Raw genomic sequence first — 18,478 nt, forward strand, 5'->3', positions numbered from 1 at the left:
ACTCTGGCTTGGGTTGCCCCCTGTCTGGCCAAAGAAGGTCTTACCCGTCATCGAGATGGTCACTCGTGCCCACTGGTGACCGCTCTTTCCAATCACACAATCAGTTCTCTTCAACAGAACTCAGCTGTTTTCTGGAGCTTAGGAAAGGCATGTTCAAGAGTCACCAGAGCCATTCGGATTGCCTAATAGTGTTCACACAGGGAGACAGGTCAATAACAACAGTATTTAATCACTTAAATCCATTAACTATCTTAAAAGCAACAACCTAGCTACTTGGATTATACTCAGTGAATTTAGATCACAACCGTACATTCAGTGTACTTCATCTGTAGCCGGAGCCATCGGTCCTGAATGGTGGAGACTAAATGAGACAAAGAAGTTACTGGTCCTAAAATAAGCTAATCAAAATGTCATCTCTATCTGTATTATTATTTTAAATACTTCTTTAAAGTCATTCAGTTTTATTTTTAAAACATCTCTGTGTCTATGATCTTCAACTGAAACACTGTGCTTTACTTATTATCACAGATACCAGCTTTTAGCTGACTCATTGAATGAGAGAGACTCTGAGACTCTATTGGATGGTACACTGCTCTCTCATATACTTCTAACATCAAACATTTATCTATCATCTTTTAACTCTATCCCAGCTTAAGGCATCTTTGCCAGAAATTACATACGGTTTCAAATAAACATATTATTTATATTTGTCTTTTGCCCATCTCAGGGAATTTAGACATTACAAATTTCCACTCAGATTGAGTCTCTGTCGCACTGGCTGTTTCAGGCACAGCACACATCAGATTTTAGATAAGCGAACTGTTTCAATACAGCCCATAACAAACTTATCTTTTGAAAGCAAAACATCAGCTTCTAGTTCTTTCATGGTCAACTTTTCAAGCTGTTTGTTTAATCAGATGCCTTTCAACACATTTTACATTTAGCAACTGTTAATTCAGTAGCCTACTGCTTCTGCTTATTTGTTCTTACATAATGGTAATTATTCTAGTTCTCAATAACGTTTCACATTTCTCAATCTCAATTACCATAGCTTAATCTCTGACTTCAAAGTTTTCTCTTCTAGGAGTTTATCAGTCTCCAATCAGGATTCACACTAACTTTGACAAGGCTACTCTGCATCTTTTGCAGTTATTATAAATCATCTTTGAGATCTGTCTCTCTATATTACCTTTACATATTTTGCAACTCACATTTGTTGGAGTCACAAAAGGATTCACTTTAAGACTTCAATCTTTTGACCTTGTTTTTTATCTCTTATTTCTCAGACCAAAAATTGTCACTGTCGTCATTTAAACACTGATCTATTTTCAAACCAATATTATTACCAGAAATGTGTTGTCATTTTATCACATTTTTAAACACCTTGTCGGTGGTCATTTACAGTTACCTATTAAATTGTCCTGATGACCACCGTTAAAACACTCTCTGTCATCTAGTGAATTTGTTTCAGCCTCAACTTCAGCATCAGACACCTGTCCTTGACTATAGTTTGATCACTGTGAGCTTGCAAACGGCTCCAACTTAACTGCACACCCTTGAAGCAGTGTGTGTCCCATTCAGGAATGTAAACAGACCCACTGATAAGCAGTTCTCTGTATTCCTTTGACCATCCACCAATGGCGGATTCAATCACAATAGCCAAATCATACTCTTCATCATTATTATTGGCAGAACATAATTTCATGAGCAGCACAGAAAATGCTCAAAATATTCGAATTTGTTTTCTGTCTTTACCTTACTAATTTGGTATTATCATCAACAACACTAATTACAAGTACATGTCTAACATCCGGAAACCGGGCGAATAAGCAAGCACTGTTGCTGTTATCCCAGCTTATCTTTTACAAAACATCATCTGCAAATCTCTTCAAAGTGAGATCTTCAGAGCAGAGCTGTTTACAGCATTTGCTCTCTTCTGTCTCACTATTTATTTATTTATTTATTTATTTTCCCGGACTGTTCCGTTACTCTTCATAAAGTGTAACAATTTGTACATCATTATTTTCATTACAACTGGTTTGAAGCCTTTTTCTTCCATCACATGGTTAGTCTGCAGATTCAACTTAATATTATCATTATTTTATCTCAGTCTTATCTCTACTGTTTCTCCAAAACAGATTATATTACTCAGTCCGTAAATTACACAGACAACCATTATAGCTACTTGCTTCAATACCCTTATTTTCTTAACATTAATAAAATAAGGCAGATATATCATCATTTCAATCATTATTTTATCAAAATCTAGAATTGTTCCCCATTCTGCTTAAAACATTCTTCATATCATGTTAATCCCTGTCAATCATACAATGCCTTATTTTATTCTAAAACTTTTCATATCATTTAAACAGTTAATTTGACTTCCATAAATTCTGTCAGACCATTTCTATTTTCATCACATATAGTTTTCTACTATATTCCTCCTTTCTTTTCCCTACATGCCAGTTCCTTCATTATCCTCTCCTTTCTTTTCTCAAACATGCCAGTTCCTTCATTATCTAACCAGTACATGATTGTTTGAACAATCCCCACACACACATATCTCACACACCAACCTTTTTGTTTTTTCACTTCCCTCTTCCACCAAGTCTCACTTACAGTTCCCTCTATTTCACACAGACAGCCTTATTGCTTCTTGCTACTTCAATCCTTGTCATATAAATTTAAGTTCTATAGACATCTAATGTCATGCATCCATTTACTGGATGAAGAAGTAAAAAACATTATTTCTCCTGGCAGTTCGACATTTTATCTTCAACTGAACAATCCATTATCTGTTCACATTTTTTACACACATGTTGAACGCAGCCACAACAACCTTTTGTCCCGCTGCCCTGTTCCACTGATTCTCGCACACTCTTAGTCTATTTGTGCTCAGTGTTCCCTCCCTGGGGAAATCATGGTATTTTCTCAGTTTTTTTCCCAATATCTAAAACATACATTTCCCCCCATACTTTCCTAGTTCTACAGAAAACCGGTGTATCAAATTTGGCATGCTTACTCTGAGATTTTCCCATACTGGCTGTTTTCTGTTCCCTGTGGATTTCTCTTCAACGCGCGTTTTCTTTAATCTGTTAGGCGTCCCTAACAAATCCGACTCTTTTCTTTTAACCCAAATCGGTCGGGTTGCACTATTAGTGCCCTCCTAATTATGGTTTACCAAAAAATTCTGGTTCCCCCTAATTAGCCTCAGTACCTAAAAACAATTTGCTCCGTCGTGGAACAACTAATTTTCAGGGTACCTATCTGTTTGAAATCTCTTGATCTGTTACAGTTCTCACTTAATCCCAGATTATTTATCTGCTTGAAATTTCTTGTTCTGTTACAGACCTCAATTAATCTCAGATTTTTCCCTCGTATCTGTTTGAAATTTCTTGATCTATATAGATCTCAATTAATCTCAGATTACGTACCACAGAAACAGCCTTCAGCCAATATGGTTCAATTTCACTCTTCTCCCAATTAAACCGAATTTAATTAACTTACCCAAAAGAAAATAAATTGAACTGTCTCTTACCAGAGATGCTTCTGTTGCCACCGGGTTCTTTAGATTCCAGTGGTCGATTCTCCCGGCCCTGATATCGGTCGGCCCCTCTCTCTCAAGTTTACGAGGTAGAGCTGGAACTTACTTAGTCCAGGTGGCCAAACACCGTCCGATCTCAGGTCCAGGAGGCACGTCCAAGGAATATCACTTCTGACACCAAAACTGTTGTGGCAAAAATTCATCTCAAACAAACATCACTGCGTAAGAGACACTCAGGGTCAAATTATATAAAATAGAAGTATTTATTCTTGCAAGAATAGGAGCAGTCTAATACACAGTTGTTACCCTGTGCAGAAGAGTGACACACCCCCAGACAGACTGAACTAGCTTTTATCTTAGTTTCAAGGCCTTCTTCCCCCCAGAGCCTTCCTCCCAGTAGTTTTCCATAGACTAGTTGGCCCACTAAGCTCCCCTGCACCAAATGGCCTTCTGACATCTAGGTCAGAGGTCCTTGTTCGTCTGTTCTCTGGAGTGTCTCCCTCTTCTGCCTCCCCAGGTACATAAACAGAATCCTCTCTCACTACAAGTGAGAGACACACATGTGACATTCTTTGAATCATCTATATTTTACTAAAGATCAATGAATATCATTAAAATTGCCACCACAACACCATGACATACCTCGGATCCTCAGCACAAACCTGAGCGTGTGATGTCCGTATGCCCAGGGGCATGGCCAGACCTGCAAATTCCACATGCCAATTTCATTGGCATTTCTGAATACGTCAGAGGTGTTTGGGGCTCCCAAGAGTCACCCTTAGTGTCAGAATTCGACACCACGTCTCTCTACCTCCATCAGGGAACGGAGGCTACTACCTACATAACTGAGACAAGATGGGTGTTTTTCAACCGCTTTATCTGACTTGCTAAAGTCATGAAGGCCCACCCCTAAACCAAGCCCCTAAAAGATTGGAGCAAATCAGGTAAAGCGGTTGAAAATGCCCATCATAGTTTGAAAAGGCCGCACTGATTGGGTAACACCCACAAGTGTTCTGCAGAGAAACATTTCTGCATGATCTTGTGGTGATCAACTACAAATCAAATGTACAAATGTTAGCTCAAAATCACTTTTTCCAACTACGTGTGCTGTCGTCTTTCATCAAAATTTCAATGCTAATCCAACACACTTTCATCATTGAGATGTCAATCTCAACCAAAATGATGGTTTGGAACAAAACTCAACATTGTATCAATGTCACCTTGCAATCTGGGTAGGCAGTATCCAGTATTTAGTGAGCGGTATTCAGTAAGCTGCACCCAAGCATTCCATTCGGGGGAGAGCTACTCTGAAGCATTTGTTGTCCCTTTGTCTTTCTTAGATGAGATTTTGGCTCAATTCCCCAGCACCAAAAAAGATGATAAGTCTTCAAAGTCTGGTCCGTCCTCAACTTGGTTAGTGCACTGATATATTTGCTATGTATATTGATCTGTATACAAATTTTTCTACATACTCATTCTCCATCTCTTATGACAGGTATGAGATTACATACCTACTACATACTAACTGATGGCATATCCCTGTAGACATCTTTTTTAAATAAATGTCTTCGTATGCAGTAATGAAACATTCTGGAAAAAAAATGTTAAATTCACAAAGATCAAATTTGTATGGATGTAGACTGTATACAATCAATAAGTATTTATGTCTGTTGGACAGTGATGGTGATTTTTTTTTTTTTTCTCTGTTTCTAGCTCAGCGAAACCATCAGCTACATCTGCTACATTAGAGCTGGACAAACTAATGGCGTCTCTGTCAGACTTCAGAGTCCAAAGCACAGTATGTTTGATACACAATTTTATGCATTTAAAGGTGATGTTTGTTATGTTTGCACCACTAGCACCACCAGATGGAAATGCAAAATTAATAATTGTTTTCAAACTGGTAACTCAATAATTAGTAACTGCTATTGGCTTACTGATAAGCCCCTTTCACACAGCGCTTTGAACCCGGCAAATTGCCGGCAAATTGCCAGAGTGCCTTCTGTGTGAACGCAAACACGACCCGGGACTGATGCCGGGATCGATGCCGGGTTGGGGACCTAGTAACATTGCCGTGTTCAGACCCGGAACGCGCGCTGTGTGAACAAAAGCCGTAACCAATGCCGTGTCGTAATGATGACGCTGAAGTGAAGTGAAAGCAGGCTAGTGAAACGGTACGTAATGCGCTAGTTTATGATCGAATCAGAGAAAAAAATGCACAAGCGTGGTTTCTCCAGAGAGAAATCGCAGCTCATAAGCAAACTATGCATGTTGCTGAGACATTACATGTAACATCGATGTCACGTGTCTTTCCGGAACATACACGGGTTGTGTGTGAACGCGCTCTCTGATTCCGGCAAATCACTGGCAGTGTGAATGAAGCAAAATCAAACGAACCCGGGTCAAATCCCGGGTCGCTTTATCCGTGTATTTTCCGGAATCTCTGTGTGAAAGGGGCTATAGTTAACTTATGGCGCTTTTCCACTGCATGGTACGGTACGGCACGGCACGGTTCGGTACGGCATGCTTTGACGCTTTTCCACTGCATGGTATGGTACGGCTCGGCTCGGTACGGCTCACTTGTGGCGCTTTTCCACTGCATGGTACGATACGCTACGGCTCGCTTTAAATGGTACCACCTCTATTGAGGTTCCAAGCGTACTGTACCGATACTAAAATATGACGTGAAAACATGCAGATCACTGCTTGGTCAGACAGAATCGTCACTACCAGCGTCATTGTATTTACGAGACATCAAACCCGCTAGATTTAAATAGTAACAGTCAGTCAGCCACCGCTGTAGCACCTGTTTTAAAACGACTTTCTTGAAGAAAAAAGAAAGAAAGAAAACTTCCAAAAAAGTAATGGCTGAATCGTGGTCAGTGGACGAAGTGCAGACGTTCCTCTAGTTGATTGCTGAGGAGCGGATAAACTATAACGATCAGACTAAATCCCACCCACTTTGAAGCGGTACTGAGCGAACCGAGCCGTGCCGTGCCGTGCTGAGCCGAGTCGTACCATGCAGTGGAAAAGCGAAGCGAGCCGAGCCGAACCGTACTGAGCCGTACCGAGCCATACCAGCAGTGGAAAAGCGCCATTATTAAGCTGGGTTAAGCCTTGTTTATACTTTCGCCAAACACTGTACCCCAACCGTCTGCTGACTGATCGCACACTTCAGAGGCATTTATAGTCGATGTGATCGCCGTTGGACTATTTTATAAAATGACTGGGCAGTTGGGACAAAACAAATCCTCCAGAAAGTTTCACGAGTTCACACTTACATACAATCAGATATAGTATAAAATATGCGTATTTGGAATGCTGTCCAAGGAGAGGGCTCTGAGCTCGGAATTTGGCCTGAACCAGGAGCACCCTTCCCCATCTCTGGCCGGGATAGGAATAACCGAGAGTGAGGAGTTGGGGTGGAGGAGGGATGCTTGAAAAACTGTTGTGGAACAGAGGTAAGTTGGCTCTATATATAAGCCTCCTCTCAAGCTAACTGGGTAGATTATCTGAACGTGCTCCTTCCCAACTTTTTTAATAAAACATAATTTCACAAGTTCACACATACATATAATCAGATATAGTATAAAATGTGCGTATTTGGCGTGCTGTCCAAGGAGAGGGCTCTGAGCTTGGAATTTGGCTCGAACACAGAGCACTACCCCAAAAAAGCAAATAATCACTGGACAGCAACGGGAGATAGATTAACAAAGAACCCTGGGATGCCGGATTGGATGATTGTTTTTTTGAGGTGTTATTTGGAACCAAGAACGTGTGACGGGGTGGTCGGAGTCATCCACAAAGAATGGGTCGGATGGGGATTTGACTTGAGAGCTTCTTAAGCATAAGATAGAAGACAATGGTACGACTGAATGTTTTGGTTTGTTTCATGATAAAGTGGCCCCTTTTTTTTAGCTTGATCTGTTTTGCTTTGTTTGATGATAAAGTGGCCATTTTTTTTTAGCTTGATCTGTTTTGCTTTGTTTGATGATAAAGTGGCCTTTTTTTAGCTTGATCTGTTTTGCTTTGTTTGATGATAAAGTGGCCTCTTTTTTTTTTTAGCTTAATCTGTTTTGCTTTATTTGATGAAATAAGAGATGGATTCGCTGTCTAACACTGATGTATCCGAAATTGTAGGATGGACTTTTGGGTTGAAGCTGGAGGTTTTGGTCAGTTCCCATACTGGGCCTTAAAAATAATAAACCAAAAATAAAAGTTTGTTTAGAATTAGAATGTAAAAGGATATTAAAGGTGGGGTATGTGATTTTCTTTTTTGACCATTTTTTCAAAATCAATTGAAATCCTATTCCTAACCCACTTACAGCCACTGAGTTAGAAGCACTGAAATGAAAATTAAGCAATTTAATCATCTGTGGAACGGGCAGGACTCGAAAAACTCCAGCCAATCATTTCCAAGACCACCTAGAATCATTGGACAGTAAGTGCGTCAATCAAACGGTCGTACCATAATAATGATAATAAACCATTAGAGAGGTCTTTATTATAACATTTATTATAAAATGTTAGATTATTATGATAAACTTTTTTATAACTTTTTTAGGTATGCAAAATCATGATGCATGAGCATCTTATGCATCTACTTGTCACGGGTGTGGTGAAGGTAGATGAAGACAAGTGTCCAGATTTCCAATTCAATAAACTTTACTTATGAACAAAACAGCAGACAGGCAGAGAATAAACACACCTGTGTAACATAAACAAGAACCGCCCAAGACTAACTGAACAGAAGGAAACTAAATACAGATACCAATGAACAATAATGAGGTGAGGACAGGTGACACGGATGATGATGACGAAGAACAGGTGGGTGATTGAGGGAGTGAGTTCAGGTGTGGAGACAAGAAGGATTCTGGGAAGTGTAGTCAGGGGCGTAGCAGCCATTATAAAAGTGGGGGGGGGGACAAAAGCTGTATGGTGATGTGACCCAAAGGTCAGTCCTTCCAGAAAAATGCGGAGTTTTTTTGTGATTGTTGAGGGCAAAAATCCTTGATTATGCGGCACGTTTTCTTAAAAAATGCGATGGAATATGCGGGATATTTATGCAATTTTATGCGATGAAATTGCGGGAACTTGCAAAAACTGCGGTTTGATGAAAAAGAGAGAAAAAGTGATTCCCCAACAACACCGTGTTCTCACTAGGCTACTACCTTAAAGGTGAACTAAGTAACTTTTTTACCTTAACCGAACAGCTTTGGAGTCATTGTAATGTTTATATTACTGATTTCGTGTTGAATGGTGGTCGTCTCGCACCCCCCTGGTGCCTGTGAGCCGCAAAACCACCCTTGCAACTTTGGGCCGGCGAGCCTCAGTGTTAGGAAGTATCGTGTGATATCAGGTCTCGCGAGGTAACGAATTGCTTAAAAAAACAGATCTGATAAAATGAGCATCAAACAGAAATAACCCGGCGCCGTATACATGTGGTGTTGGGCGCGCGCAGCTCTTAAAGGGTCATGAAACCCCCCTCTTTCAGCTCAAGTCTAGCTCACAATCTTTTTGAAAAATGCAACTTAAATGGGCGTGGATGGCTGTGAGAAGGGGTGTGGTAAGGCCATCACTGTCATCGCCAGTATCCCATGCGTATCGACTGTGAGGAAATGCTACATTTTTTTTTATAGCTGGCAAAGTTAAAGTCTTATGAAATACGACACTTTATTATTGTCCTTTCAAAAGTAACTGAATGCCCTGCTATATTAGCCTAGTAAGCCTACAGTAATCGTAATTCTATTGAGAACATATTAATGTAGGCTACATGTATAATTATAATGTCATTATAAAATATATAGTTGTTTATAGACACTATACATATATTTGAAAATTATTAATTTTCCGCTTAAAAAAACGTTCCGTGCATAGCCTAGATCTACGCCCCCCCTGAACCCCCATAATAAAGATGGCTCTGTGGAGGTGGATGACTTCTCATTTTAGACACACACACACACACACACACCTCTGAAGGGATAGAAAAGTCCTCGGGACTTGGTACCGCATCACTCGCAAGACGCAACCTGCATTGGTTGTCAACAAGGCGAAGTCCACCATTTTCCAATTCTCGAAGCTCAAAAATGTTTGCGACACACACGTTTAGATGTGTCCGTGGTTGATGGAAAACCAACCGCCCAGAGCCAGAGTCTAGCCCGGGCAGCATCGCGGGGAAACATATTCAACCCAATTGGACTTTTGCACCACGAAAACAAACACTTGCGTGCGTCCCATGATTGCCTCTCTCATCTACTACGCGATATATCACAGTTTGACATGTCTGTCACTGGAAAGATCCACGTGGTGTCATGAATAATTAAGAGACCGTGTCTTCTCATAGGATATGAAAACTCAGTCTCATTAATAATTATGAGACACCGATGAGTCATCAACGCACTATACTGTGCTCTGCCACGTCACAGCCTGCGATGAAGATTTTAAACCCGGAAGACGAAAATAGCGGAAATAAACTAAAATTTAACCATTTTCACCCTACTATTAAATCTAACAGATGCTAACATTGTCTTCAATGGTGTTCAACACACATACCTCTGATAAAATCTCAGAAAATTTGGTTTAGGGTTTCATGACCCTTTAAAGGGGCCATACCTTATTTCCACTAGTTACAGCGTCCATCCTACTGAACAGGTACCGGTGTACAGGGGGAGGGGATCCGGCCGTGAGTGCGAGCCATCTCTGCGTGAGTGCTATTCACGACAGTACAAGTACTCCACAGCGACTCTAGGGGTCGCTGTTTGACAAAAACGGAATTCCTACTTAGTGCTGCTTTAATGTAAAGAGTCATTTCTTATTACTTCCTATGATAAGCAAGCATAACTGCATCACAGAAAGTGCTGGAATTTTTCATCTTGTTTTATTTATTTCAGACCTTAATAAACACATGGCTCAAACTTACAAAACATTGATGAGTCAAACAAGTTCTGTAGCTTTACAAAAGGAATATGCTACAACATCTGTGAAAATGTTCACGCCGCGTAATTAAATCACTTTATAATGCTCCCATGGCAACAGGGGGAAATGGCTGCTCTTGTGTGAAGTAAACGCAACATTTTTCAACTTTCTGCTAAGATATATGTGACTTTTTTGCAACGAAAATGCGGGGATTATGAAATCATACAAGCCCCGCATATTTTGCGCGGAAATCGGCAATTTGTGCGGCAAAAGTGCGGCATATTTTTTAAAAAATGCCCCCGCATAAATATGCAGACTTTGGCTGATTATGAATTGAATCATGCGATCGCATAATCGCGTTTCTCTGGAGGGACTGAAAGGTGATGTTCATAATAATAAATTCTAGATGGAATAGCAATTGCCATTTTAAAGCACCCTAGTGGCAATTTTGGGAACATGCCATGATAGCTTACAGCAACCTATTTTTGTGAAATCATACTCGAAATAAAAAAATACTGCAGGACTTGGGACTTTCAGACCACTGTGGACATCTATACTTTATTTTTATGAAATAAAGATATTTTATGATATTTACAATATTTCAGTTAAACTACACTTGAACAATAACTTTTATCTTACTTCTTAACAGTTGGACCAAAAAAAAGGTGTTCAATGAGTATACAGATTACATCTAGCCTACAGTAATTTTATACAACAAACATTTTATAAAAATATATCAATAAAACCTAAATTAATGTATTCGGTATTGGACATCAATTTAACATTGACATTAGATGTTGAATTTACATTGAATTCTGGTCACCCGACGTCGCAACCGAAATTTAACCAAATATCAACGTCTTATGACGTTGTGTGCCTGCTGGGAATAATCTGTTATGTCTCATTTAACAGACGCTTTTATCCAAAGCAACAAGTAGGAGAGCATTTAACACACACTCGGCACAATCCGGCGCGACGTGAAGAGGTCCATACGGGTTCTGTTGTCTTACACGTCTTACTGCGTTATGGTAGGTTGAATCATAACAAGGAAATTTTACGTGTGATTCATGTCATTGCGACATACTGTAACACATTATACTTACAGTGTGTGTTTGAAAAAAATTATGTAATCGTTCTCTGCTTTTTTTCTGGGGTGCATTAGACGGCCAAACAGCAAAGCGACTAAACGAACACGAAAATTCGCAAAAACAACAAGAGGTTTGAAGCTTATGGCAGACGCGCCCAATTGATGATTCGCGCTGTGATTGGCTGAATGTTAGTTCACTCAAGTCTAAGTAACAAATCAGAGAACACGGGCGGAAATAGTGGCGCTGGGTCAAAAAAAATGCGGGGGACAGAATCACCTATTTCTAAAAGTGCGGGGGACGTGTCCCCACCGTCCCCCCCGCCTGTTACGGTACACGGTGGTAGGAAGCACGAGGAGACGAAGAATAGAAGTAAACAGGATTTAATTCCAAACTCAGGACAACACTGTAACTTTACACACCAAACACAAACGTACATACGAACGAGAACCGACAAGGAGTGAGGGAGAACACAGGGTTTACATACACAGAGAACAGATTAGGGAAACAAGGCACAGCTGGGGCAAATGAACTAGACACAGGTGAATAAACTAAACACTAACGAGGAGCGGGAAACTGGAAACAGGACTGAACCAAATACACAAAGAACGGGGGAAACACAGGACATACATGTAACATTAGCTCCCCCTCCTGCAAGGCGCGTCCTCGCGCCGAGTAACATCAATAAGGGTGGGGGGGTGGGCGCCCTGGAGGCTGACGAGGGAGTGGCCTACCCGGAGCAGGAAGCCTCCAGGGCGGAGCAGGACATGCAGGAGGCCAGGGCGGAGCAGGACGTGCAGGAGGCCAGGGCGGAGAGGCCACTTCAGGTGGCCAGGGTGGAGAGGCCACTTCAGGTGGCCAGGGTGGAGAGGCCACTTTAGGTGGCCAGGGTGGAGAGGCCACTTCAGGTGGCCAGGGTGGAGAGGCCACTTCAGGTGGCCAGGGTGGAGACTGTCCCTCGGGTGGGTTATATCCCCCCCCCAAAATTTTCTTGGGGGGAGTGACGGGTTCAGAGACAGGCTTGGGGGAACTGGACGGGACCAGCGGAGAAGGCACGGGAGGACTGGACGGGACCAGCGGAGAAGGCTCGGGAGGACTGGACGGGACCAGCAGAGAAGGCTCGGGAGGACTGGACGGGACCAGCGGAGAAGGCTCTGGCTCGGCAGGCGCGCGGGGAAGCTCCGGCTCGGCAGGCGTGCGGGGAAGCTCCGGCTCGGCAGGCGTGCGGGGAAGCTCCGGCTCGGCAGGCGTGCAGGGAAGCTCTGGCTCGGCAGGCGTGCAGGGAAGCTCAGGCTCGGCAGGGCTGCAGGGAAGCTCAGGCTCGGCAGGGCTGCAGGGAAGCTCAGGCTCGGCAGGGCTGCAGGGAAGCTCAGGCTCGTCAGGGCTGCAGGGAAGCTCAGGCTCGGCAGGGCTGCAGGGAAGCTCTGGCTCGGCAGGGCTGCAGGGAAGCTCAGGCTCTGGCGGGCAGGCGACGGGCTCAGGCTCTGGCGGGCAGGCGACGGGCTCAGGCTCTGGCGGGCAGGCGACGGGCTCAGGCTCTGGCGGGCAGGCGACAGGCTCAGGCTCTGGCGGGCAGGCGACGGGCTCATGCTCTGTGTCCCAGTCTATAAGCCAGTCTTCCTCTTTTAGCTCCACCAAAATTCCAACTGGCACGGTGGGCATGACGTGATGCATAGGCATGACGGTCTCGGCAGAACGAGACACTGGACACAGTGGGGAGACAGGAACAGAAGGGAGATCTGGGGTTACATCAACGGTGTAGGACGATCCACTCACCCACAGGATGTTGTCGATATATTCCCTAAGGGAACATGTGGTGGCAGTAGCTGGAAATTGCCCAAAGAGTGGATCGTCCAGACCCATCCAGAAGGAGTGCTTGAGGGCTGCCTCTTTCCAGGACACCTGATGGGCGAGGTGGAGGAATTCCTCGACGTAGGTCTCGATAGGATGGTGATTCTGGGAGAGGCTGAGGTCAGTGGAATCTTGAGGGTAGAGGAAGATGCCCATAATGCTGCTGTAACGGTCGGTTCTTCTGTTACGGTACACGGTGGTAGGAAGCACGAGGAGACGAAGAATAGAAGTAAACAGGATTTAATTCCAAACTCAGGACAACACTGTAACTTTACACACCAAACACAAACGTACATACGAACGAGAACCGACAAGGAGTGAGGGAGAACACAGGGTTTACATACACAGAGAACAGATTAGGGAAACAAGGCACAGCTGGGGCAAATGAACTAGACACAGGTGAATAAACTAAACACTAACGAGGAGCGGGAAACTGGAAACAGGACTGAACCAAATACACAAAGAACGGGGGAAACACAGGACATACATGTAACACCGCCCCCCCCCCCCCCGGTTGCTACGCCCCTGAGTGTAGTGAAGACGAAGACAGAATGGTGCAGACAACGACTGTGACACTACTGTGGAGGAAAAAACACCTGGACATTTCTGTATTCTGGAGAAAAACATATGGATTATCATATACATTTCTTCGGTTTTATTTTTCCAATTTAGTTTTTTTTTTTACCCAAAATAGGATAGAGTGATCATTACTGAGGGCTAAATACACGTCAGTTTCATTCATATTGGAAGCCTGAGGGTCAGAAGCCTAAATCAGTCAGCAGGACACCAGGATTTTTTCTGACTGACAGGTCGCAGGTTGTGCACGTCAATGCTTTTTACATTCGGGTGCAGTCGGGTTTGAAATTAAATGCCGTCGGGTCGGACTCAGGTCTAAGTTCATCGGGTCAGTCTCGGATTGGGTTTTTCTTTTTAAAAAATGTATTTATGCTCATCGGGTTTGGGTAAGAAATGATTTGGGTCGATTCAGGTCAGGTACAGATTTTACGACCCGAGAAGACCTCTAGTGCTTTGTGGACATCACAACCGTGCGCTCCACTGGGGTGATCTCCACGTACCCCTTGGCCACCCCACCATCGAGTGTAGTAAGGGCGGATGAGGCACCAGCTCAGTTTCACGCAGAAAATGGCACTTTCGGAAAGAAAGTTACTGGGGTGGGACACTGTTGACTAGCGTGTGCCGCTCCAAGATACCAGTCGTCCAGACTCGAGCATTCGGGACACAGTGGAGGCCTCCATTCGAGCCTGACACTCTCAGCAGCCCGGGAAAGCATGGCCGTCAGCTCTGAGTAAGGCTCGATCAAAGCTACTCTCCCCGAAGAGGGCAAAGCAGCCGAGTCTTCATCCCCAGAGGACTCTAGCCCACCCCCTGATGCAGCGATAGACATCTGATCCTCCGCCGGAGCCCAGAATGAAATGCTAGTTCCAGCAATATCACTCGGAAGCTCCACAGCTTGCGATGCGCTAGAGGAGCGGGGGGCCCACGGGTATGTTCTCGGCGGGAGAGCCCCCACTGTGATCCTCAGGTCACCCCGTGTATTCACCGATGTAGCCCTCTGCTGGGCAAAGGAACTAGATTGGGCATAGCAAAGAGGACTCCACCTCGTTTGAGGTATTCGAGTCTCAGCCGCAGCACCACGATGGTCATCTTCCTGCATTGGGTACAGGCAGACCCGGCGCCATGGGGGGGCATTGGGGGGCCTGGCCCGCCCTGTGAGTCACTAGTGCCCGCCCTGGACGACCCTGTCTCCCTTCATCAACTCTATGTCACGTCCCACATCTCGATCATCGCGATCTCACAAAGCTCTTTTATTATCAATGAAGCTGACTGCACAATGAATCTTTCATAATGTCAACACTTTGTTTGGTATAATCAAAGGATTTGCCAGCATGCAGAATTCATCACTGAACAAAAACTCCAAAGTTTTGAGCGGTGAGTGGATTGTATCTTAAACGCATCTGATTGGCCATTGCATTTTAGAAATCAACACATATGTCTGTGATTGGCTACATTGCACAACGCTGCAAAAACACGTTATAAATAGAAACTCTACCTAATTGGGACTGTAAATCGTTATTTTGTTTAGTTGTTCTTATTGCTTTTGTGCAATAGATGAATAACAATTTATTTGTTTTTGGATGTTTTAGTTAGATAGGGAGTCTCCCTATCTAGTCTCCCGCAACCGCCCGCGCCCGCAACCGCCCGCGCCCGCACTCGGCCATCAAATCTAAATGTTAAAATAGAATAGAATAGAAAGATAAAAGATAATTGACTAATGAACAATGAATTCATAAATAAATAAAACGTGTCAGGGCTTGACATTGTGACAATTGTGTTGAATATAATTTATTATAAATCAGTAGGCCTATTCACATCAGAGTTCAATCAGCTTTGACATATTTAAATCGGCATTTGTGATATTTTTACTTTTATAAAGGACATTTCCCCTAATTTTATTAAATATATGATTATATATCTTAATGATTCCTCTTTCATTTTAAATTCTTTATTTGATCAATAAATTAAATTAGAATAAGACACTACAGGACTGTTACCAATCAAATTAAATCATTTACACTAAGTAATATACATTAAATAATGTTATGAGATTGTTTTAAATCTTTTTTTTAAATATACAAATAGTAGATGGCGGTAAGTGATAAGCGGTGTTATTAAGCGAGTCATTGAGTCATTTGTTCAAACGATTCGTTCAAACAGCTGATTCATCAAGAAAAAAGAAGTCGTTCATGAATGGGTCATTGAATCTTTGACTCAACCGATTCGTTTAAAACACTGAATCATTTAGTAATGAAAACACGGTTGACTGCGTTCTGTTTCTGCTGGGATCTTTGTTTGGATTGGAATTATTTTCACTGCTAAAATAGAACAAAAAGTCAATATTGCATCTAAAATGTAAGTGACTTATAATATGAATTACTTATTGAACTGTCGAAATCAGTGTTACATTTTCAATCGTGATGATATTCAGCACTTGGTCGTGGTGTTGCTTCATGTTATAAATAACGTTATAAAAACTAACTTGCACATTTAAACAATTTTAACCGCAGTGTGCTGCTAACTGAGTTTCTTTGTGTGAGCTGCAGTTAGGCCTATTTGTTTAATCGAGGCTGCGCGAGCCTAAACAGCACAAATTGTTAGCGTCAGTACATTATCTAGACTACTATCGATCATTATCATTTGTATCATACATATTCAATTCATTAACGATCATATCCTTTAATATTAAGCAATTAGGAAATTAGGTTTATCTCATTTGTGCCCCCCTGAAAAAAATGTATGCCCGTCCGTGAATTTGTGTCTGGCGCCGGGTCTGGGTACAGGACTCATCCACAAAAGCCACCTCAGCGTGCTTTAAGCCCAGACATGTGAGGCAGTGATCATGACTGTCAGACAGAGCCAGGAAATTACTGCATCCAGAAACAGTGCTTGTTTTTTTTTAGGGAAATAGCTCTTTTATAGTGCTGAAGCGCACAGGGAAATGAATGCAGAGAAATGCTCTTTTAGAGTGACATGTGGTTTGAAGAACACTCGTAGTAGATGATTGCAGAGCAGAATCGGAAGAAACGCTCAGCTCCGAAGCGAAAGCTTTGAATGTGCAAGTGCAAGCATCCTTACATACCCACTTCGCGGGGTGGGGTGCATGATGCAAATCTTGCATGCCAATGTCCATTGGCTCGTTTAGTTTACACTCTTAAGGTGATTAGGCTCTCAGGTGAGAATTCGTCAGTTTAGTTCTGACATAACATCGAGCGTCAAGCACTTTTATAAGGTGTTTGAACACAAATGTGTGTCCACAGTGTGTAAACAACCAGCCTAAGGCCCCATCCACACTACTGCGTTTTAGTTTAGAAACGGAGAATTAAAACGAATACGATCTCCGTCCACACCAGCGTTTTAGCTGCGTATTAGAATTGATATCCGTCCACATTAAAACGACTGAAAACGCAGATCACGTGACCATTCACCTACACTGGGCATGCGCGTGCCGGTGTAAACAGGAAACAGATGGACTATTCCTCAGATTTGACGAAGAAGAAAGTAGCTAAGTTACCTCTGCAAAAAGAGTGACGCTCCATGTACGTTCGATACTGCCGCTGCACACGGGAATTGTCACAGATCGCTCGAATAATAGCTTGCCTCCGGCGCATGGACGCAGTTATAGCATTGAACTAGCAAACAGCTGCTAGCAAAGACATCAAAGTCAGAAACGCTTGCCATGACTGATGACACCCAACCAGAGAGCCGAGCGTGAGCCTCTGCATCATCGTTTCTAAAGTCCTCCGTTTTGACCCGTCTTCACTAAAACGCCCTCCGGAGATTCAAAACGCAAAACGGGGTCGGCAGCGTTTCTAAACTTCTCCGTTTTAGGTCTTCGTTTTTGCCGTTTTAGTCTTGATGGGAGGTGCAAACAAAGCAAAAGGTCTCTGTTTCTAATCTAAAACGTAGTAGTGTGGATGGGGCCTAAAAATGTAAAAATCCACCCACTCCTTTTTTTATAATCCCCATAAATCAATCGTCTCTCCTAACTTTAACAGCTGCACAAAATACATACTGTGATTTGTGATTTGTTTTCATTAAAGAAGTTTTAAAAGCATACCCTTCTCTGCTTTTATCACAGATCGCATCCTGAGTATTGTTATTGTCAGGCGTTGGTTGCAGCAGGAGTGAGGAAGTGTTGAGGCAGGATCTATTTGCAGCAAGAGTATTAATTTACAATTTCAAATAAAACTTATACACATAGGAGTATAAGCTCAGGAGGATAAGCAACATGCAAACCTACATAGTATTAGGGTACATTTACACAACAAAGATGTACTAAAAAACAGAAACATTTTTCCGTTGCGTTTTTTGCGTACAGACGACAATGTTGCAAAATGATCCTCATTCACACAGATCAGCGAAAACATCTAAAAACACTGTATTATGCATTCCCAGGCCAAAAGTTAGCATTTTCAGGCCCCCAAAACATGTAAATGAACAGCCAAAATGCATAAAAAGTTTTTAGCTAAAAATTATGAACAGACAAAGCACTAAACTAAACAAG

General features: G+C 42.6%; 1 protein-coding gene across 3 annotated transcripts in view; it reads left to right on the forward strand.

Annotated features, from left to right (window-relative positions):
* The window catches only part of LOC130087365 (transforming growth factor beta-1-induced transcript 1 protein-like), a 252,832-nt gene that overhangs the window by 132,785 nt on the left and 101,569 nt on the right, over positions 1 to 18,478 (forward strand). For 2 of the 3 annotated variants that reach the window (XM_056253640.1, XM_056253643.1), the window contains 2 exons: positions 4,885 to 4,957; positions 5,258 to 5,375. In XM_056253640.1, coding sequence (XP_056109615.1) covers positions 4,885 to 4,957; positions 5,258 to 5,375 — 191 coding nt within the window. The remainder of the gene's footprint in view (positions 1 to 4,884; positions 4,958 to 5,257; positions 5,376 to 18,478) is intronic. The other variant, XM_056253642.1, reaches the window with a different exon arrangement.

Source organism: Rhinichthys klamathensis, unplaced genomic scaffold, assembly GCF_029890125.1.
Source record: "Rhinichthys klamathensis goyatoka isolate OS25496 unplaced genomic scaffold, OSU_Roscu_1.1 h1tg000108l_1, whole genome shotgun sequence".
Classification (NCBI taxonomy): domain Eukaryota; kingdom Metazoa; phylum Chordata; class Actinopteri; order Cypriniformes; family Leuciscidae; genus Rhinichthys; species Rhinichthys klamathensis.